Source organism: Embiotoca jacksoni, unplaced genomic scaffold, assembly GCF_022577435.1.
Source record: "Embiotoca jacksoni isolate LCO1_2020_lvr unplaced genomic scaffold, fEmbJac1.0.p SCAF_10, whole genome shotgun sequence".
NCBI lineage: Eukaryota > Metazoa > Chordata > Actinopteri > Embiotocidae > Embiotoca > Embiotoca jacksoni.
This window is the reverse complement of record NW_027185230.1, coordinates 2263581-2287414: the sequence shown is the minus strand read 5'-3', so window position 1 is coordinate 2287414 and position 23834 is coordinate 2263581. Positions and strand designations below refer to the sequence as shown.

The 23834-nt window shown below is 41.7% G+C and overlaps 1 protein-coding gene across 2 annotated transcripts in view; it reads left to right on the top strand.

Moving 5' to 3' along the window:
- The window catches only part of stxbp1a (syntaxin binding protein 1a), a 34725-nt gene extending 11099 nt beyond the window's left edge, over positions 1-23626 (top strand). Inside the window, exons 2-20 of one of the 2 annotated variants that reach the window (XM_069161506.1) lie at positions 2018-2067; positions 3398-3479; positions 3570-3646; positions 4722-4800; positions 5820-5923; positions 7557-7705; positions 8977-9061; positions 9217-9347; positions 9491-9598; positions 9702-9762; positions 10816-10881; positions 10970-11050; positions 11331-11469; positions 11813-11922; positions 12702-12803; positions 13245-13330; positions 15298-15452; positions 16892-17047; positions 21531-21620. In XM_069161506.1, the coding sequence (XP_069017607.1) occupies positions 2018-2067; positions 3398-3479; positions 3570-3646; positions 4722-4800; positions 5820-5923; positions 7557-7705; positions 8977-9061; positions 9217-9347; positions 9491-9598; positions 9702-9762; positions 10816-10881; positions 10970-11050; positions 11331-11469; positions 11813-11922; positions 12702-12803; positions 13245-13330; positions 15298-15452; positions 16892-17001 (1775 nt within the window). In that variant the 3' untranslated portion in view covers positions 17002-17047; positions 21531-21620. Of the gene's footprint in view, positions 1-2017; positions 2068-3397; positions 3480-3569; positions 3647-4721; positions 4801-5819; positions 5924-7556; positions 7706-8976; positions 9062-9216; positions 9348-9490; positions 9599-9701; positions 9763-10815; positions 10882-10969; positions 11051-11330; positions 11470-11812; positions 11923-12701; positions 12804-13244; positions 13331-15297; positions 15453-16891; positions 17048-21530 lie in introns of both variants that reach the window. The other variant, XM_069161509.1, reaches the window with a different exon arrangement.
- The last annotated feature ends 208 nt before the right edge of the window (positions 23627-23834 follow it).

Sequence of the window (23834 nt, the reverse complement as noted above, 5' to 3'; positions counted from 1 at the left end):
GCTTCTCTGTGTACCACCGGCTAGCTATCTTCTACACAAAAAAGTTACACAACAAAACCTGGGTTACGCTCTCCCCCTTAAAACTATGAAAACGTAAGATTTGTACCATAATGTGTGATTTGATTTGCTTTTTCTTAAAATGAATTTGATAAAATTTGTCTTGAGAAAAGTGGTTTGGTTTGTATCAAGGTATCAAATATCATTTAAACATCATCAATCCAGCCCTAGTTCTTAGTAGAATTTAGAAGACTCCTCTGCATTGGAACAGTCCTTTGGTGGGATGTAGCATCCTAAAAATGCATGTCTGTCTATCTGTCCTTTCATTGTTTTATCCTGTTGGTGGCGTACAGATCCTCTCTTACTGTGAGAAGAGCCAATAAGCTGCTGTCATCTACATACCCAGATGCATGTACCATTTATTGTTGTGGAGGCAGCAAACATATGCGTTGACTAACACAAACACCGATCTTCATTCAATGTGTGTTCTGTAATCTTTTATACGAGCCCTTTTTAATCTGTGGTAATCCAACAGTATCTGTGTGGCCTCAGGTTTTAGCCGGGGCCGAAGGGCTTAGTGGTTTATATTCACAGTGATCCAGCATGATGTTAAACAGTAATTCACCCTAAATGGATTTATTCTAATGCGGCTGGCAGATGGTTGGCACAGCGATCGGGCCAATATCAGCACCATGGCATAAACATGGCCATCGAGTCTTAACCTTACAGGATCATTTTTTCCTCATGGATCTTTGAGATCACAAAACAAAGCAGAGGCACTACGCTGTGTTTTTAGACTCTCTGCATCAAGAGGATTTATTCTGCTGGCAGAGATCGGTGGTCAGTGACCTTGTTAGAAGCCATATCTGCCTTTCGCATGTTATTATCCTCCAGTGTAGGAATTGCATCATGGGATTTTCAAATACTGTATATACCACCAGGGTAAAACTGTTCAGGTTTCACCTGCAGGTTTGTTACCTTTTAGCTGATGGATTATGGAGACTTTCTTTTTGGCAGAAATGATTGAGTTGTTCTCTCCGTGTTGACAGGAAATCATATTAATATGTGCCAATTGGTTGTCAAACTGTGGGTCACTGCTAAAATGTTTTTAATGGAAGTATGGGACCGTGCTGGCAGGCTGGAACATACTGAACAATTTACAGCCTTTAATTGTTCAGACACTTCTGTGTCTTCATCAGTCAAAGAGGACAAAGTCATGAGTCAACCAGGCCAGGTGGACAAATATAATCGGATAAGTGGTTGAACAAGATATCAAATCTTTTGGATCCTGAGTCCAAAATGTTTCCAAAGTCAACTCATGTCTGAGAAATGTTGTTTTTGTAGTGTGAACATGCGCCGTACCTACAACATGGTTGAAGTTATCAGTATATACAGTTGTGATTTGATTGATTATTTTTTGTTCTATTAAAATGAAATGACCAAAACTGTCTTCAAGATATTTGCTGCTCTTTTTACATTAGATCACAGTTAAAAATGTTAACCATTGTCACGTATACCATTGTAATTATGACTAATGGTGTAACGTGCACTGGCATATGGGAAAAAGAAAATCTATTTTGGGATACCAAAGCAGGATACTGAAATAAATGGAGCACGTTAGAGTCAGAGCCAAGTGACCCCTGAACACACAATTACAAAATCATCCTGTCAAAGTGGAGATATTTAGACCTGTGTGGTTCAAGAACACGAAAACAGTCCTAGTTACATTCTTAATGTAACAACGTATGCATTCATTTGTTTATGCTTTACGTCAGCATTTATTTGTGTGAATATGAGGGAGCTGAGGCTGTCAGCTGAGAGGGTGATGATGACTATTTACTGTGAAGAAACTCAACTCAAACGCTCAAACGCGTGTGTGTGCCTCCTTGTGCATTGTGTTTACAACACACATTGAAACCTTTAACATACAGTCTATGATTAAAACCCTTCTGCTCATCAGGTCATCTTGAACCCTTCAGATTTCTGATGAAACTTCTCTTTTTTTATTTTTATTTTACAGAGATTATGAATGATGTCATCAAGAAGGTGAAGAAGAAGGGAGAATGGAAGGTGAGAAGGTCACAGTAACGGCAAAATTACACGACTGTGTCTGATAGAGAGGCGGGGCCGATGTGGAGAGCTGCGACTCAAACCAGAAACATGTTTTAATGATTAACATCTATTTATCCACACAGACAGATGAGTGACTTGTTGTACAGTTTGAATCAAAGTCCTGCAGCTTTGTTTTGTTTTTGTAGCTTGTTTAGACACATGAATGATTTAATAAATATATTGCTATATCAATACTTCACATTCAGGGTAAAAAATATCCTATGAACCATTTACCATTAAAAACCTATTATTTAATACATTTATTATGAAATTATAGCAGTCTCACTGGACTTTAATTTAGATATTTACCTTCTGTGTCCAGATCAGTTGACTCATTATTTAGTCAAAAACAAGTCTACTGGCAGCAATTTTGGAAGTTGATTATTTATTTGGGTAAATTTTTTGTCAAAACATTCCTTCAGATGTGAATGTTTGCTGTTTTTCCAAGACTTTTAGAAATGTGAAGTTAATATTTTGTGGTTTCAACTGTTTTTTTTTTTTTTAATCTATTTTCAATCTTTTTTCTTTTATATAAAAAAAAGTAGTGAATAATTAATTAATGAGGGAAAATATCACCAGATTAGTCAATAATGAACGTGCTTTGCATCCACAGGCAGAATTGTGACTAACGGTGTTTCATGTGCATGAATGAATGAAACACAATAGCCTGAGACCTGCCAGACTCTGTGTAAACCCCTTGACAGTCAGGGGTTGTTGGAGGCACAAATATGTGTTCTGATCGAGGTGCCACATTTTCACCTGTTCACAGAAAGCAGCAGGAGACGGCCTGATAGATTTTGATCATATTACCTTCATACTGTGGATCCTGAGTTGGACAGAAACTAGGTCCAAGTCACACACTGCTTATTTGTCTATGTGAGGGTGAGTGGATGAGATGGGCAGCTAAATGATGTAGAAGTCCTGGAGTCAATCTTGAATAGCAATTCGAGGGGTTGTTTCAGTGGAACACTGGAAAGAAGGATTTCCACAATCACAAAGGTAATTTCAAGACCAAACTTTAAAACATACACTTGGATGTATAACATATATTTTAATGATGCGAAGGGAAAAAAAACATACAAGCCAGAATAACTGACACAGTAGTCACACCGAAAGCCTGGATGTGAAGGAGGTGACTGAATGAGGCTTAGTCATTAATGAGTGCAGGGAGGGCAGACAGCAGCGTCGTCCAGTACTTTATTTGAATGAGACTGCTTCGCTGTCTGCAGCATGTAATGTGAGTAATAAATAGTGTTTATACAGTCGCTGTCTCCTCCCCTGTTGCCAGGCGCTGATTGTGGATCAGCTGAGCATGAGGATGCTGTCCTCTTGCTGCAAGATGACAGACATCATGACAGAGGGCATCACCAGTAAGAGACCATCACTTCGACTTTTTTCTTCGTCTGTGCATGTTGGTTTGTGTTTGCAACTGTAACACACGTCTGCTTCTGCGTCTTCAGTTGTGGAGGACATCAACAAGCGACGAGAGCCTCTACCCAGCCTGGAGGCCATTTACCTGATTACACCCACAGAGAAGGTGAGCATGCTCGCTCTCTGGTTCTTATAGAGGTGTGTCTATGAAAGAACAGAAGAGCTGCTGTTACCAAACACACTGCTGTTGACTCAGTCAGCGCAGATAAACACTTCTTGGTTCCCAGGATCTCTCTCTCTCTCTCTTTCCTTGCCTTTCTCAAATTTCGATTTCCTTTACTGACAATAAAAAAAAATGTCCTTTAATTTTACACCTTTTTTCAAGGCACACTTGTTGGCACATTAATACCTACATCAGCGACAAAAAAAATTACAAATGGCAAGTTAGAAAATACATTATGATATGATTGTATTTGATATAGTTTATGTTAAGGTGAGGACAGGATAAATAATCAAATTAAGCAGAAGTCATATGTTGAAGCAGCTCAGAACAATGCAGTGTTTTCTTGCACTTTTTTTTTTTTTTTTTTTTAACACAGATTGCTGTATATAAAACACCCATCAGTCCATTACAGTATAGTGGTGTGTCAGTGTCCCGTTTTGCCTCACCACGCTGTGAAAAACTACTTGGTCAGGAAAAAGTTTTGTTACAGAAATACCTGACGCTTCATCATGTACTGGAACCCTGGTCTCCTGCATAGAAGTCCTGGGTTTGAACAAGCCAGCTGCCCAAAACTGATGTCCCTTCTTTAATACTTCATCAAATTACCTCCTTATTTGGCTGTGGTCATACGTGTGTGTATTTTACACACTGAGCTGTTGCAAAGCGTGACACTGACACGATGTCTTTTAGTGGGCTGATTACATGCTTTGGCTTGGTAATATGTCAGTGTTTGGTCCCGTTGGTTGGATCATTGAAGCTTCATGGATGTGACAATGTTCATCCCAGATTTGTTTTAAAATGATTTAAATAGCGTGTCCTTCATCTGGTCATTAATTAAATTAGCTTCAACTTTCTCTCAGTCAAGAATAATAAATGGTTTTGCAACATATCTTAATTAAAAAAATCATGTCAATGAATCTTAATTGAATTTATTGTGATTGTACATATCCAGATATATATCAACACACTCATGTGAGTGCTGCAGTCTGAAACCCTGGTGTTGTTTCTCTCTCTTTAGTCTGTCCACAGCCTCATCGCAGACTTCAAAGACCCTCATTCAGCTAAATACAAGGCATCTCACGTTTTCTTCACTGACTGTGAGTATACACAAGCACGTGCTTGTATTTGTAATGCACCCTGTTGTTCATACATGACTGCTTTGGTGTTACTGTTTATTTTGTGTTCTGTGTTTCTATGCTTCATGTTACTAAACTGCTTTGGTAGTGCTGTTTTTTTTTAAAGTTCATTCTAACTATTTTAAGGTACACACCTGTTGTTAGAGCACCCAGAAATGTTCCCAAATCCCAAAGCTTCCTAGCCTGGTGTTCCTACACCCAAATTTACTGCATGAATATATGGGTCCGCCCATGCTTCATTGGGAAGTGTATCCAGTCGTTGCATCCTACTGGACGTAGACCTCGGGTTCATTTTTAAACTATCGAAGCAGACTTTAATCAATCAGCATTGACCACCTTATACGCTGAAACTCTACCAACGCTGCAACTACATTTAGATTAAGTCCCTTGACTTCATTGACTAAATCATTGCACTGAGCCATCCCCATGGCAAACAATGCTAACAGGGTTGCCGGCCTACTAAAGTGAAGACTGAAACTGTGAGCAATAGTCTGCTTAGACTCGGGCGGACAGTATCTTCCTCCTCCAACCAATCAGAATCCATCCATCCATCCATCCATTATCTATACCTGCTTTATCCTCACGGGAGGGCTGGAGCCTATCCCAGGAAACAAAGACCATTCACACTCTCATTCACACCTAAGGGCAATTTATAGAACCACCAATTAACTTGAGGTGCATGTTTTTTGGATGGTGGGAGGAAGCCGGAGTACCCGGAGAGAACCCACGTTGGCACAGGGAGAACATGCAAACTCCGTACAGAAAGGCCCAGACTTGAACCCAGAACCTTTTTGCTGTGAGGCAACAATGCTAACCACTGCACAACTGTGCCGTCCCCAATCAGAATCATTCTGTGAAAAAAGAAAAGTACAGCTAATCAGTATACTTGTGTCTTTCTTATTTCACCTCATCAAGAAGCGTAAATCAGTGATAAGAGGAATCTCTCGGCCATAATTGTTGTCCTTTTTCTATCCTTCCAGCTTGCCCTGATCCTCTCTTCAATGAGCTGGTGAAGAGCCGCGCTTCCAAAAGCACCAAGACTTTGACGGAGATCAACATCGCCTTCTTGCCCTACGAGTCTCAGGTGAACATCCAGCCGTGCGCAGTGCTCGTAACAACGTCCGCTCGGGCAGTTAGAAAACTCCACCGGTGTGACAGTCTGTGAAACTTCTTTTACATTTACGTTGTCGCGGCGGAGTATTGACGCTAACAGTTGATTCAGGGTCTGTCTACATCCATCGGTGGCGAAATGTAGGAGTGGAAATCAGACCTGTGAACATCCACCCATCTAAATTGTGATTTTGAAAAAAGAATGATGCACAAAAATGGCTTTATAATGAGCATATATGGAAATTTGTGTCTATATGAACCTACATAAAATGTTATACATTATGCGGGGTGTTATCCCGTCTTGTCTCCTTAAAGCAGACAGTGAAGGAAACCTGCTTCATGTTTATTGTTTGTCAGTGACTGTGAGTGAAAACCACAGAAAGAGAGAGAGAAAGAGCCGGACAGAGAAGGCTTGAACGTGAGCAGCTAGAGATCGATTAAGACAGGTGGGAGGAGAGATGCTGCAAAGGACACAGACAGGAATAGTAACAGCGAGGTTATTGCTTGTCCGAGCTGGGGATGGATGAGAGAGAGCGAGAGGAGACAAACTTAAAAATACGCTCAGGTGGTGGCTTGGCACGATACTGCTGACTCACCAGTCGCTCTGTTTACTGCCAGACTGTTCCAGAAAGACTCCCATTTGTCACATTGACTTCTCTCCCTCCCACCTGCTTCCACAGCCCAAAACCCTGCCTCCATCATGGCACTCCTCCTCCCTCCCTTCCTCTCTCTGTTTTCTCTATTTTTCATCCCGCCATTCCTCCATCCCTGCTGTTGCACATTGCCTGTGCTCCGCTCTGTTCACCGCTCTGCATCAAGCTTTTTTTTTTTTTTTTTTTACTTGCATCCATTCTTTCCCTTCCTCCAACCATTGTTTTTCTTTCCAAATCTCCCCACCTCCCCATCCCTCTATCTCTCCTTCAGTCCATCCTTTTCTGAAGATGCTGCTTGGCCCACAATGCTTTGCTGCCCTCCTGTCTACTATGATTAATTCAGAGTCAGTGGGTTTGTGCTCCAGGCAAAAAAGGCTGCTTCAGAGCCCCGCCCACACACCGATGCTCTGGCCCCATTGGAGGAGCTAGGATCGACACAGAAGGATGTGGCCAATAGTAGACGGGCTAACACAGGGACCCTTCTGCAGTGCTGAAGTGTGGTCATGTGACTATGGACAGATGGGATGGGAGGAGGGAGTGGTGTTGATGCAGGAGAGGAGAGGAGAGGAGAGGAGAGGAGAGGAGAGGAGAGGAAAGGAAAGGAAAGGAAAGGAAAGGAAAGGAAAGGAAAGGAAAGGAAAGGAAAGGAAAGGAAAGGAAAGGAAAGGAAAGGAAAGGAAAGGAAAGAAGATGAGAGGAGAGGAGACACAGAAATAGGAAGACGGTGCAAATGATAAGGAGGAGAGGATTGGAAAGGAGATGAGGCAAAGAGAAAAGGAGGGAGGGGATGAAATAAGGAAACAAGACTGACTGATGAAAACTGCGTGTTTGAGAAAAAGAGACGAAGAACGTCAGAAAATAAAGTGTCGGGAGGCGGAAAAGCTCAAATGAACAGATACAGGAAAGACAAACTGAGCTTTAAATGTCCTTGTGTATGTGTGTTTGTGTGGGCAGGTGTACTCTCTGGACAATCCAGATGCCTTCCACAGTTTCTACAGCCCTCATAAGACCCAGCTGAAGAACCCGGTGATGGAGCGGCTGGCGGAGCAGCTGGCCACGCTCTGTGCCACCCTGAAAGAGTACCCTGCTGTCAGATATCGAGGGTGAGCAACAGGGGGCGCTGCTGAGAGGCGGTCGTGGGTACAGGATGGTCTACCAGTTCCTAAAACGACAGAATAAAAAACGTTTATCGTCATTTTTTTTTTTTTAATCAATTTAAGACTTCCCTGATAATAAATGGATACTCGTCTGATGAATAACCAGTTGGGCTCGTAGATCATTTGGTTCCCAACCTTTTCAGACCATGGACCACGATGTACCAACCAAATTTCCCAAATACCACTTCCCACTGCAGGGACCAACCCTTTTTTCATTAAATAAAATTCACTGAAAGGCTAAATAACAACGACATAAGGCTGCTGTTTTTAAATTAAAGAATACATTTACATCTCTTGCCTGAGGTGGCACCACGTGGCGGCTCCTATTCTGCATAGATCTATCAGGTTCCTTTCAATGTTTTTTTGGACCTTGTAGCCATTTCAAAATTTCACTCTTTCCACTCGCTAAAATAAATGAGTGAGAAATCCAAATCTAACTGTGCCAAGCTAACGTTTGCATTATGCTTTGTGGGAGGTGATGCCCCATGTTGCAGAGGGTTTTGTGTAGCCTTGCGTACCACCAGTGGTACACGTACCACAGCTTGGGAATCAATGTCAAGGGGTAATCACACACGTTCTCTTCGGTCATCACCAGATTTTAGTTGTATTCTCTGCCGTCTGATAACTGTAGACATTCGTTCAGTTTAAAGCTCACGGGGCTAAAATTTTACCTCTGACAATGAAATAGCGAAAGGCTGCCAACTACAGAAATATTAAAAGTTTGTATTGTCATTATTATCATGTTTGAATCACCATCCTGGTGTAGACAGAAGTGGAGTTGTAGGAAGGAGTTTTAGTATTTTTTACAAATGACTACGAATGACAAATGACAATGTGATTTGTAATGATGTGTTCTTACTTTATGAATCTGTGAGTTGTTTTAACTCTTGCTCTCTTTACATTGCTGTATATCATGTTACGCTCATACAAATGTCACTGTAGGAGCAGGGTAGGCAGTGATTTGACATAAATTGTTTTTGCAACATCTCAGCAGTCAAATGATTTAATTAACTCCAGTGTTTCGTCATTTCAAAAATACATTAAGACACACTTTGTATTTGATGTATAGATACAGGTCACAATGTTTTTTTCTGTCTTTTCTTATTTTGAATGTCTGTCTTTATTCATGCATCTTCCTCTCTTCTCCTCTTCACACGTATCTTGCCTCCTGTCCTTCCCTGTTTGTCTCCTTGTCCTTCCATTTGTCTGTCTCTCAGGGAGTACAAGGACAATGCCACCCTGGCCCAGCTGGTTCAGGACAAATTGGATGCCTATAAGGCTGATGACCCCACCATGGGAGAGGTGAGCTCAGGAGAATTCATTTCTCTGCAGTATATTCCTGCTTTTTTTTGTTGTTTTGTTTCCATCCGTTGTCCCATGATATCATTATTTTTGGGGTTTATTTTAGTTTCTTTTGAGATACAAATCATACTGTATTCCTGTATGTCTCCGTGTAGGGTCCAGATAAGGCTCGCTCACAGCTGATCATCCTGGATAGGGCGTTTGACCCCGTGTCACCCGTCCTGCACGAGCTCACCTTCCAAGCCATGGGCTACGACCTACTGCCCATCGAAAACGACGTCTACAAGTATGAGCTACACAAAAAAGAAAAAGCTGTCCTTCGGTTTTACTTTAACTGAGAAAAACTCGGTTGGCTTCAATCACAAATCTGAGCCTAAGTCACTATCCTTGACTAAAATGACTTTTTCTGTTTGTCTGTTTCTCCTTCAGGTACGAGACCAGTGGCATCGGAGACTCTCGCGAGAAAGAGGTTCTTCTGCATGAAGACGATGACCTGTGGGTGAGCCTGAGACACAAACACATAGCCGAGGTGTCCCAGTGAGTACTTTTCTTTAAATGTATTTATTTATTAATGTATTTATTAACATCCTCTCTCTCAGGTGTTACTGCTGCTAATTTTCTGTTTGGCTTCTGTCATCAGGGAAGTGACACGCCAGCTGAAGGACTTCTCCGCCAGCAAGCGGATGAACACTGGAGAGAAGGTAAAGACATGTTGATAAATTGATCTGTAACAGGGTCATCATAAAGGATGTGGGTTCAGAACTTTATGTGAAGAGATGTTCCTCTACATAAACAGTTTTACATTTTGGGAAATAGGTTTATTCTCCTTCTTGCTGAGGGTTAGGTAGAAAGATTAATACCACTCTCATGTCCATTAAATATAAAACTGGGACCAGCAGGTCGTTATGTCTTCACTTAGTATATCTCACAACATGTTATTTGTATACTTTTTGCGTGAGATGACGTGTTAATTATTGAGCTTTCAGGGTGCTTGTAGGTAGATTTTAGTGCCTTTGAAAAGACCAAGGTTCGTCTGACTCACCAGATGTATAATGTTGTTATAAACCTGCCAACATATTTCTCCTCTTCCTCTATCTGTGTGTTACTGTTTCAAAAAAACTGTTGAAATGGAAAATAACACCAACGACCCCCGAGCAACAACCTACGAACTGAAAATGGCAGGTTTAAACAAAAATTTGGATCCTGCTGGTTTTATTTTTTGCTGGGATTTATCCATTTTAATGGCAGGGCTCACCTCCCACATGCAAACGTTTTACCTTAACAAATTCTCCACCGTGCTGAGCCAGCGCTTAGCACGGTGGAAGATAAGTGTGGGTATGTGAGACCAGACCCAGGAAACTACTGGCTGCAGCTTCATATCTGATGAACTGACATGAGAGTTGTATCAATGTTCTCATCCAACTCTTGACAACAAAGCGAATTTGAGTTTTTCCCAAAATGTTGATATGGTCCTTACATTTTTTTTTTTTATAAATTCTTATTAAATTTGATCAAATCTGGTTGGTCATCAACGACTTAAGAAAATAACTATTTTATGTCTTGAACTGTTGATTTCCAAATGGTGGTGGTGTGTATGTGTGTGAGTGTGTGTGTGTGTGTGTGCGAGTGCGTGAGGGATGTTGACTGACACACTGCTTTGTCTGTAATTAGTCCAACATAAAGACGGCCCATTACGCTGATGTTGACATCATCACACTTTTATCATGTACTTTAATGTTGCCTTTCTATAATAGACCACAATGAGGGATCTGTCCCAGATGCTGAAGAAGATGCCTCAGTACCAGAAGGAGCTCAGCAAGGTGTGTTTGTGTGTTTATATCAGTGTGTATTTGTCTTCCTTTGTATGTGGACTTTCCACGCTGACCTTGTGTGTTTTGTCTTCCTCAGTACTCCACCCACTTGCAGCTGGCTGAGGACTGTATGAAGCACTACCAGGGAACAGTGGACAAGCTATGCCGCGTGGAGCAGGTGAAGGGGAGGGGGAGGAGATGAGGAGAGGGGAAGAGTGGAAACAAGGAGAGGAAACGACAAGGAGAGGAAATAACATGAGGAGAGAAAATGGAGAGGATAAGAGAGGGAAAGAAAGAAAGAGGAGACAAAAGGAAAGAAAACTGAAAATGTGACTGCCATTTTTCACGCGGTCTAAGTTTCATGCAGAAAGATGATGTCTAAAATCCTCACTAAGTAAATATAAAATGCTTTTCAAGTCAGTGTAAATGTGTATTTGAGGAGGAGATTTGTGTTGCAGGATTTGGCTATGGGCACAGACGCTGAGGGAGAGAAGATCAAAGACCCCATGAGGGCCATCGTGCCCATCCTGCTGGATGCCAACGTCACCACATACGACAAGATCCGCATCATCCTGCTTTACATCTTCCTCAAGAATGGTAAGCAAGAGACTGAAAATCAACTCTGAAGTCTGTGAAACCTCTGTGCTGCTGAACAGGAGGCTGTAAAAATCAGATGCCTTCCCTGGACAGTCTGGAGCGACCTGACAGTTTCACACAGCCATAGAAAGCTGTTCAATTAGAAGTAATAAACATGCAGTGATATCAAACTCAATAAAGATGGAGTTTTAATGACACTTTCATTTGACCTCAAGTAACAAAATAGGATTTCCTCTTCATCCCAGAGCAGGCTGAACATATTAAATGTAAACACGACAGTCCTATAGTCATAAGATATGATGTGTGTGTATGTTTGTGTGTTTTTGTGTGTGTGTGTGTTCAGGCATCACGGAGGAGAACCTGAACAAGCTGATCCAGCACGCTCAGATCCCCCCTGAGGACAGTGAGATCATCACCAACATGGCTCACCTGGGCGTCCCCATCGTCACAGATGTAAGATCGTCTCTCCTGCATTTTCCTCTTTGCCTGTCTGTCTGTCACTCTTTACTTCCTGCCGTCTCATTCTTGTCCAATGTGCCCTTTCAGTCTTTGTTCCTCTAGGTCTTATTTCTTTCTCTTCATTTGTGATATCAGTTCCCGGTTCCTACAAACTGTGGATACTTCACTTCAAATCCGTCGTTATAATAGCAATGAAGCAAGTGAACCCGACTTTTAAAGGGAATGAGAGAAGATCCTCTGATTGTTTTTTTTCATGTTACACCCAAAACACGCCTGTGATTAATTAAGAGACGAAGTACCACCCCTCTGACCTCACTGTGCTCAGATTATCTGGAGTTAAACTAGCAAGAGTGTATTTGGACACATGCCATGTGCTTTAGACTGTTATCACAGAGCCCTTACTGTTCTAGAGGCTGAATTGCCTCGAGGCTCATAAAGTTACCACCTTGGTCTTTTCAGATCAATTTTGACACAAAAATAAAGATGACTCCATCTTCACTGGGATGGATTACCTCCCAAAGCTATTGTTTTTGCAGGAACATTTTTATTTTGTGTTAAGAAGACATAGCGGCTGCCTGGAATAAAGAAAATCAATCCAAAAGTCTCGAGCAGCAGGACGTTCCAGGTTTCTTTCATCTGTGACCTCACATCTAGCAGAGCAGTTTGTGTTGTGTTTAGTGAGCGCACAACCTGCGCACCATAAATTAAATCCTGATAGATCAACATGACACTTTTCTCTCTTTCACCTCGCTGTGTTTTCTGTCCTTCATCAGTCCACCCTCCGCAGGGGGAAGAAGCTGGACAGGAAGGAGCGTGTGAGCGAGCAGACCTATCAGCTGTCCCGCTGGACACCATTGGTCAAGGACATCATGGAGGTGCGTTTGAGGGGCTTAAATCCCTACTTCAGTTATTCTGTACATGTTTTCATGTATTATTTTCAGACAGGGAGGACTTTATTGAACTGCAGTTCTGCAGCCGTATTGGAGATTATTCGCTTTTCAGTTTGAAAACAACGACACCTACAACAGCCTCAGTCAAACATCAGTTTCTCCAGCCTGGTTGTCATCACCTATATTTAGCCCCTTATTTGGTGTGAAGCTAATTCTCCAATGGACCTCCACAATGGAGCTGCATGTGGTTGCTAAGTGATGTGACACAACTGTAAATCCCCTATTCAAATGTGTGTGTGTGTGTGTGTGTGTGTGTGTGTGTGTGTGTGTGTGTGTGTGTGTGTGTGTGTGTGTGTATGTGTGTGTGTGTGTAAGGAACACAATATTGCTTCCAAAGATCTGCTTTGTTTTTTTGTTCTCCTGCAGGATGCTATTGAGGATAAGCTGGACACCAAGCACTACCCCTACATCTCCACCCGCTCATCTGCCTCCTTCAGCACCACTGCAGTCAGGTACACACACACACACACACACACACACACACACACACACACACACACACGCGCGCACACGCACACACACACACACACACGCACACACGCACACACGCACACATACACACATGAATACATTTGCACACAGTGTTGCATCTTATTTCATGGTGGGAGCTTTTTGAATTACAGTGACAGAAATGGTGGTATGGGATCAATAGTCATTTAGGGAGGGAGATGAGTCTGCATGATCAATACTTGAGAGGACTTGAGAACAGGGAGGTGGTTCAGATGACTTGCCTTGTTAAGGTTCATGTAGGTTGTTGGTTCACAGATGAAGATAAAACCTCTTCTGTTGGAACCTGCTCTCAGAGGTGCAAGTGCAACTTATAGCAGTTGTATTCAATATTTGTAAATGAACAATATGTCTATTGTGAAAAAGGTTGGTCAAACCACCAGGAAATGATCATCACTCTACAGTTCCCCTCAGCTCTGGCTGGTAACGTAATGCTCTTATGGTGTTTTCAGCCTCAAAAGGATCCTGGTTTTGGCGAAAAAGGCTCTAAAGTTGCAATTTACTGAACAAGACAGCAGACTGACACAGTTAGCGACTAGCTAGTGAACATAGTGGAGAATTTAATTGCTTTAAAAATAGACACTTTGCAAAAACGAGAGAGGAGGGACTGAAAACAGAGCTAAAGGAGAGTGAATATTGTGCTAATGGCTCTGAGTCTGCTGGATTTGAAAATACACAACCAAACCGTGAGCTTATTAAAGTGTTAAAGTTAAAGTTTTACATACTGAATATGAAAATATGTGTAAACACTCTGTTTACAGCTTCTTTTTTTTTTTGCCAAGAGGCTAAAATATAAATTTTTCTATTTTCTAATAGGGCCCAAAGGCAGCCCCAGGATTATCTTTGTTTTGGCACTCCGAGGCATTTGACAAACTCGTACTGATTCTCCCAAAAAGAAGCATATGGACGGTTTATGTCCTTTACTATTGAGCAGATTATTTTCTATTAGTGTTATTTTCAAATTAGTCTTATTTCATCTTCATTTTATAATGAACATTTTGTGTAAAATATATTACATTTTAATGAAATGTAATTTCTAACTTATTTGACCCTTCATAAGAAGAATTTGGGCACCTCTGATCTACAGTATAACATACTCTTATGATAAACACAATGCACATGTCAGGTCAGGTCATGTCAGGTGGTCTGCAGCCAGCAATAGAACAACTATCAGAACTGAATTTACTGTTCATTCATGTCACTGAAACAGATTTATCATTAAATGAGGTAAAGTGTTTTTCATCCCTTGGTGGTGTAAAATTTGAATTTGAATTTCTTCATGCATTTTTGTATTGCAGCAGTACTAGTAAACATCACATTTACAGTTTTAATAACACATGAATATTGGCTCTCAGCTTTTCTAGAGTATATTGTGAAAAAAAACATTGGCACCTTGTCTGCAGACTGTAGACCTTCCTGCCAGTGTGTGTTCAGCCTCCAACAAGCTCCAGCAATCAATTGGTTGGTCAGGAGTAGTTTGTATGAAGCCTGAAAGGAAACAGTGTGAGAGGTTAAGGAGGAAAATTTAAATTCTTAATGTCTTCCCACTGTGTTTGGGCTCCATCAATGGAAAGCGTGTAAAAATCAAAGCTCCAAGTCTGTTAGCTTTTTGCTACCAACGCAGTGTAACAGCTGGATTTCAGTCTCACTGAAATCCGCCTGGTGAAATTTCCTTGTGGCCAAAAGCAGGAAGGTAATAGGTTTTAAACATAAACTGGTTAACAGAATTTTACAGAGGTGTTACAGATGATCTGGACATCCCTGCATCCATGACACGTTCTCCATATTTCTGATAACATTCTTTATTCACAAAACATTATTGTGACAGAGCAGGATAAAACAAATAGGATAAAAGATAAAGAAAAAAATGATCTACAGACCTGTAACACTGTGACTGTTCTCCTTCCTGAAGTGCTCGGTATGGACACTGGCACAAGAACAAGACACCTGGAGAGTACCGCACCGGGCCACGTGTCATGGTCTTCATCATCGGCGGCGTGTCCTTCAGCGAGATGCGCTGTGCCTACGAAGTCACACAGGCCAATGGGAAGTGGGAAGCCATCATTGGTGAGTGGTGCAACAGGGGGCGCTACCGAGTGTGGGCAGACTGGAAAATACCAAGGGGTGGGCTCAGGCTGAGATCATGGTTACTCAAAGACACACCCACCACAACCTTAAAGACAGAGTGGGCATGTCTCTGAGTGGACATGTTTGACAGAAAGCTGATAAAGGCTGCGTCCTAATTCAGAGGCCTTTGAAGCACTGAGAGAAGACTGTGTGAGGCTGATTCAGTCTGACCTTCAGGTCCTCTGCAGCTTCTGAGCTCGGACACAGTTTAAAAAAACATAAAGATGGAGGGGGAGAGAAACGTGGAGGAAGTCAAGTACCGAAAGTGAGCTGCATGGACCGTTGAAGCTGAAGTTGACGCGTGAATTCAGTGCTTAAAAAGGAACCGTTATGGTAACCTCATTTTAGAATCAGATTTCAGGTGAAGTCCACTGACTTACTGTCAGTGTAGTGTGAGTTTGTATTCATTATTTTTTTGGAATTAGGTTAAAGCAAGTGGAAAGATGCTTTTTAGGTTTTACAAACTTATAGAAAACACTGGCAAAGCAGTGATGTCTCACCACCACAAAACTAGACTTTATGCTTGAGGTTTTCATGATATAAAGTTTGCATGAACTGAATAAAATTGACCTCTTTGAGTTGAGGTTTTGCACGTAGAGCCTGTTTCAACACACATGTAGGACAGCATAGTTTCCTTCTGGGTGCTGATGCATCCAGATCGTAGATCCCACATTACACATCCTGTCTATCAGTATTTTTCTAACTCCAGATAGCTGTTACAACCTGCCTATTGTCTGCAATGTGTTCTGTTAAAGTAGCCCTTTATGTTATACCCCTCTGTACTGTTTATTTCATGTCGAAAAGCTTCGCCAGCCAGTCTGTGTTCTAAATGGGAAAGTGTCTTGTTGTTGTGCTCTGCTTCCGCTGTTGTCTTTAAAAACAACTGTTGTCTTTAACTTGCAGCCACGCCATGTCTTTTTCTGTGTCTGTGTGTCCCAGTTGGGTTTTTTGTGTGTTTGTGCAACATGGCGATTGTGTGTGACCTGTCAGTGGGTGAGTGTGTCTCTGTGTGTGGGTGAGTGTGTCTCTGCGTGTGGGTGAGTGTGTCTCTGTGTGTGGGTGAGTGTGTCTCTGCGTGTGGGTGAGTGTGTCTCTGTGTGTGGGTGAGTGTGTCTCTGTGTGTGGGTGAGTGTGTCTCTGTGTGTGGGTGAGTGTGTCTCTGCGTGTGGGTGAGTGTGTCTCTGTGTGTGGGTGAGTGTGTCTCTGTGTGTGGGTGAGTGTGTCTCTGTGTGTGGGTGAGTGTGTCTCTGTGTGTGTGTGTCTGTGTGTGCGCTGTTTGCTTGTTTTTAACCCCTTCTGGTTTCTTTTGGAGCGAGTGGGGGAGGGGGTGTGGCATGTGCTGTGAGACGAGTGGTGAAGCCACCTCTGTTCCTCCGCAGGTTCCACCCACATGCTCACCCCCACCAAATTCTTATCGGACCTGCAGCACCCCGACTTCCGAGAGTCCACTAGGGTGTCCTTTGAGGAGGCAGAACCCACAGCCGAGTGAGGCAGAGACAGATTGGGAGGGAGGGAGAGAGAAATCACAGAAAAAAGTAAAGGCAGCCGCACAAAGAAGCCCTTTCTGAACCTCCACAGCACAAGGGCTTCATCTTTACTCCTTCTTCTTCTTTGAACACTCAGTACTGTTTTATGTAACTCCACCCTCGTCCTCCCCGTGTCCCTCAGGGATGGACACCCCCGACCTCTCCTCACTGCATGGACCGCTCCATCAGGCTCCGCTCTTTCTAGATGACAGTTAGCCAATCAGAGCAGGAATCCTGCTATTTGATTAGGTGGATTCAGGCTGAACTCTTCATCACATGTAACAGGCATCTTCCCAGGTAGAATTATTGTGTTGGGCTCATGTGGACCGCAGACTTCACTGATGAAAATACCCACAATTCACTGCCATATGGATGTGACGCTACAATGCGGACAAAATAAGAAAATTCAGTACGATAAGACGTTACCTGCGTCATGTAGAAAACAATATTGAATCAAATTGTATTTCTGAGAGATAAAAGATGGCACTAAAAAGATGGTAAAAAGACGTAAAGCTCAGGGCCGGTCTCAGCTCGCATCCTCACAAACGTGACGTGATGATTAGCGGCCATGCCTGAGGAGGTCGTGACCCCATCCATCCCTGCTGCCTCCTCCCATCATCTCCGCTGGGTGGATTAAATCGCCCCTCGATGGCCACCTAAAGGCCCTTTGAGCCAGTTTAAAACTCACTCCAGATTTAATCTACCCGAACATCCTTATGCGTTTTTGCTGTCTGATTATGTTCCTAATTAGCCCTTTGCAAAGACCACCACCTTGATTTGTTGCTAGTTTCTTTCAGGACAGGTCCTTCAGTTGATGTTGGATTTCAAAGAAGCATTTTTCTCCGTTCTTTCCTCGTGTATTTTTTCTTTCTTTGACTCCCAGACTTTGTCCACTCAGCCCACCATCACATGCTCACATGGCTCATGGCTGGTCTGCAGAGGGTGCGGGATATTAAAAAAAAATATCATCACTTTTAGGTGCTGACACACAGGGCAATTTTTGTGGAGGGGGAGTGGAGATGGGAAATTGTCAAACAACAAAAACAATTTCACAAAGATTCCGTTCAGTCGCCCAAAACGTTGCCCTCTGTATCACTGCCTCCATGACACCTCTTTGCCGACAGTCTGAGGATGTAGCATTGTTCCACCTGATATGCTTTAGCAACCAAACCAAAAGTAAAGATGCCACACAAATCGCCACTATTACCCTCTCTCTTAAAGTAGGAGACTCATTATTTCTTTCTAAAATCAATCTTCAATCCAGTAACTAGTAAGTGATTAGTTTTCAGTTTGTTGATGCATGAACACAGAAACTAAGAATATATTTAATACATATAGGTGATAAATTAAAACAGCCTCTGTAGGACTCAAGCACAAACCGCCAAAGTTGAAAGGTTAGTTTGTTATTTTAGTCATAAAAAAAGATTTAGTCCTTTTAAATCCGCATTCGGGTCCTGATCTCCATCAACATACCTCCAGTGATAGATGAACTGGTGACTCACTGAGTTATGGCCAGTTCCAAGAAAACATTTGCTGCTGTGCTCATTGGTGATATGCGGCTCAAAAGTATGTAATACATCTATCAGTTCACTAGGGGATACTTTGTCAGCTTTTTGCCCCACCTCAACATAAAAAGTAGGTATCTGAGGTTTAGGCTCAGGAACTACAAATGAAGGTAAATCATTTTATGTAAGTGATGTTACATTTGTTACGTCAGTTACTTACACTACATTATGTATGTTATCTATATCGCAATATGGAACCAGCTTACTAACTTATTGCTTGAGAAGCTGTTAGTGAAAAGGCTTAGTGCTTAGAAACTCAACAAAATCTTCTCTGTTCTTCTTGAACTGGCTGAAAATGTTGCTGAATTACATTAAATATCATCAGTTTTTGAAAAATCAAGCAAACATATGGGATTAACAAGATAACCTAGTTGGCAGAGAGTATAACAATATATTTGAATGAATATCAATGACCATTTATTAGGAAGGTAATTTTCCATTTGTGAGATTTAAAGCAGGATTTTTACCTTCTAAAATCAGAGTACTGTTGTCCTGGGCATCCATCTCATTCATAACTAATCTGCTAAAGCAATATCCTTTACAAACCAACTGTTATGATTTCCTCAGTTGCAGCTCTCACCATCAGCAGTATGGCTGGCCCCCTACATACTGCCGCATTCAGCACCTCCTGAGCAAAATGGCCATCACTTACTAAAACAAGTCTTTGTTTTTGCCATGCTATTTTGGTCTAAACCCAGTCCTATACAAAGATTTGGTGGTGTTGGAGGTCAACATCCCACTGTTGTGTTTCTGGGGCTAAAAAAGGCCCACGAAGCTGTGTGTTTGGGGAACAGCAGAGAAGCAGGCGAGGCCAGTCCGACATTGAACTCTGTGACCCACACTAAACCTGCACTCACTACCCTGAAACCTAAGACCCCCTCCCCTCTCCTCCCCCCATCACCATAACGACTCAACTCGAGATGGGCTTGCCTCTTTCTCTTCTGTTTTTACCTTGAACTACTTCCACTTCCTGTTCTGGCCCTTCGTAGGATCAGGCACAGTTGTAATTGTAGATGAAACGGTTAATCAAGCCAAAACTGGAAGAAACATGCAGCTTTGCAACAGAAACAAACCAATGTAGGTGAAATACTGTTGATAATATTGAAAAGGTGCGAGGAGTAAATCAAATGGACCGTTTGCCGGCTTTACGATCGAGATGGCAGTAGTCCATCGGTGAATCTGGTGAGGCAGCGGCACGCAAATTTTGGCAAAGTGTTTGCTTTACTCCAGTCCAGCACCGTTCAAGTTTTACAATGTTTGAAATGTGTCTTCAGCTGTCAAAAGAGTTCATCCCTCTGTCATTAGGGTTAGCCAGTCGCACATCCTCATTCATACTTACATTAGACAGCAAATTCAACTTTTTAGATTTCATGACGTGTTGAGAAGATCTGCTTCTGTCTTTTTTTGTAGTATTTTTTAGGTTTTTCTTTTAGCAGTGTTTTTTAGCCGTCTGCATGCCCTTTAATTAGAAGGCAAGCGTGCACATTTCGATTGGCTGCTGTGTGTACAGGTTTGGTGTTGCAGGTGCTCTATTAGCCCGCCTACTGCTTTCAGCTCGTAACAATTGTGTGGTGCCATCTCTGATCTGTGTGCTTCCATGATGTTCAGCTGCATGCGATTTAACACAACTTACAGACCTGGAGTCTGAGATACAGGAAGTTTACCTGGGGATTTTATGGGCAAACCAAGATTAATACATACATCTTCAAACAAGACATGGATATGAAGATCATTATTTGGAGATTTAAAATGAGATGAAAATCTTCACATTTAGACATATGAGCTGCGATCAAAAAGTTCAGAGACTGCTCCTGTTTGCGCATGAACAGAGCACAGCACAGTGATGCCCACCGAGCAGGAGGAAGCTATACACTTATTGAGTAAGTATTCCAAGTTACATTGATATAAACCATTTTTTTTTACCGTGACATTCATGGTCATCATGGACATGAAATAAAACATAACATTTTGTGGCAAACTGGAAATCTGCGACAGAAATCCATGAAATGCTTCATAAAACCTACAGCAAGGAGGCAATATGCGTTTTTAGTGACATTTGCAATTCCAGAGGGACAGAATATCACTGTCCAAGTCTGAAGAAGGCGCGACCAGGTTTCCTTGGACATTTGCAGGGTTGTGCACCGTGAATTCTTCCCCCGGGGTCAGACTATCAAATCTAAGTTCAGCTGTTGTTCCGAGACGTCTAAAGGAAAACATTTGGTCCAAACAAGCTGAACAGTGACGCACTGGCACAGCTTGACATAACTTGAGATACTTACTCGCAAAAAAATGACAGCTTCCACCTGCTCGATGCGCACCGCTGTGCTGTGCTCCATTCACACACAAGAGGAACAGTTTCAGAGCTTCCTGATCGCACCTCGCATGATGTTTTTCACCAGTTCAAGTAGTCCTTTCTAATCTTGTAAATGAATGTCTAAAACTCACCAGCAAGGCAGGGTTTAGATAGAAACATCTGCATGTAGAATCAGGATCTGTAAATACTGGAACTGGTGGAGCTAATACGGTATCATTTCTGTGTAGTGACTTCTGTAATGCTACAATTCATCGATAAAGCACTATTTCTCTATCGATGGTGAGGTAAATACTAAGTGTCCCTCTGAAGCCAGGAAAGAAGGGAAAAACTCAAAGCACTTTAACTTTAGTACATTAACCAAACGTTTTAACACACGATCAATTTTAAGCTGCTGACTAACTGATTACGATTTCATAACTTTGGGTTTGCTCAGTGTTTCTATCTTTACTTTCTACATTATGTAAGGCTGTCCTCATCTACAGTAGGCATTTATAGCAAGAGCTGAAAACACATTTTTCATCTGTTTCTTTCCAAACGTGCAGATCTAATGCTCTGTCTGTGTGTGTGTGTGTGTGTTTGTGTGTGTTTGTTTTATGCGTGTGCGTGTCTCCAGGATCGACCCACATCTTCACTCCCACCAGCCTGCTGGAGCAGCTCAAGGCCATGAACAAACCAGATGAGGAAGTGACAAGCTAAAAACCCTCCAATCACGACTCTCTCTCCTCCTAACCCCCCCGTCCACCCACCACCCACCACCCTCCCATCCTACCTCCATATCCTTCCCCAACTAGATCCTACCCATTAATTGTGTATGCGTCTTGCTCGAGAAGAAAAAAAAAAAAAAAAGACCTCTGAAATGATAAAAAAATATATGTTATATCAAAGAATTGTTGCAAGTATTCTCATGTTTTACAATGGATGCAACTAAATAAAACTTATTTAAAAAGGTTTAAATATCAGAACAGAAGGCCATTTAAAACGGAAAGTACCAAAATGTAATATTGTATGCTCTGAAACCTGCTAGAATGTGTAAAAGGTAGACATTTTCTCTCGTTTGTTCCTTTGGGTGGCCTCCTCGGTGTGCGTTTTATTGGAGGTGGAGGAGGGATGTGCAGTCTGAGAGGTTCATATTGTAAAATATATCAGTCTCACCATGCAATATATGTGTATAAATATATCTCATCAGAGAGGAGTCCCCGTCCCGACCCCTTTGAGATTCTTCGTGTTCAGTAGCATGCTTGGACTTGTGTGGCCTGTTCCTGTGTTTGTGTCCAGTGTGGATGCTCTGGGAGCTGCAGAGTTAGCATGCAGCCACTTCGTCTGATGTTGTGGTTGAATACTCCACCGATACCTTAATTTTGAGAATCAAAAAGACATAAATCAAACTAAATTAAAGCTCCAAAAAAAAAAAAAAAAAAAATGTGGCTAAGACTTTTCAAAAAGTTTTTATTTTTGTACGTGCAGTTTTAACGCAGACATATCATCATGGAATAAGGCGGTGCTTCGGTTTTGTTCGCTGCACGCGTGTTGCACGTGCTTAGTGTTGGCTATCTACGCTAGACACATGAAAGCTGTACTTTCAGCCATTTTGTGAGGAAAAAGTTGATATTTGGGAAATGCCGAGCACGTAGTTGGACAGACGTGAGGTGACGGCGCTCCAGAAGTTTTTTTTTTTTTTATTAGACGGTGTCTACTGATAGTTTTTCGTGGTGAAAACATGGTGTATTCAACCTTGACCCCTGCCCTCAGTAAAACTTTCTGATACTCAAAAGTATTCGGTTGAAGTATATGTTTCAAACGCTTGGTTGGATGTGGAAAAGAGAAAGCGCTCTGTAAAAAAAAAAAAAAAGGAAAAAAAAAAAAGAAAAAAAAAAAAGAAGAAGCCAGAATCATCCCTCCTCCGGCTGCCGAGACTGTAAAGTATTTTACTTGCCACAACCTTTTTCCTTTCTCCGGTGAGACTTCACGTTTTAATGTCAAAAAGGCCGTTGCTTGCTGATATTTAATGAATAATCTTAAAAAGGGCCAGTCGTGTTTCAGTATTGTATCCTGTCAGATTAAGTCTTATCATTGGTTAGTAAATGATGTTTAATTGGACCATGCACTGAGTAGTGTTGTGTATATGCCATATGTTGCTGTTTTAGCGTCTCACTGTTGACTGGTGATATTTCTGACTGTGACGTAGTGATATTTTTCCTTTAAAAAAAAAAAATGCCAATGTGAAGCCGCCGTGTTTGTGATGTTTTAGCTGTAGCTGTTAGTGGTCAACTGGGAAAAAGGAACTGATACCTATATTTTCTTTGTCTGTTTTCTCCTCTGGTGCAATGTAAAACCCTCCAATGGTGAATGGGTTTGCAAGGGGGAAAAAAAACAACAACAAAACATGGCACTTTTATTTCCTCCCCCTTGCCTCTTTCCGAGCCAAACAAGTTGTATATTGCACTATAATGCGTTTCTGTGATGCAAACGCTTGAGTTTGTGATTCTTGTTTTTTCTATTATAATTTGCTGTTGTATAGGGTTTACTCTGTCAAATCAATTGATTTATATCAAAATTATTTATCAGAGAAAAATAATATTGAAACATTAGTCTGTCCTAAAACTGTTTAACTTATTGGGTTTGTATGTTTGCGAGTGTTGAAGCACAAACAATACTTCCATGTGTACCTAATATGTACTAAGGCTGTCTAATAAATTGGCTTCTATTATATTCAAGACTCAACTCTTATTTTTTTTTAATTACAATTTCAGTATTTGTCTAATTTTGTGTGTTGTGGACAACCTGATTCAGTCAGATTGTGAACCCGAGGACGCTGTGTCCCGCCCACCTGTAGTGGAAACCTGACTGCACCACCTCACCTGTCAATCAAAGAGACACGCCCCCTAAACATACTGCTTTTTGAGGCCTAATATTTAAT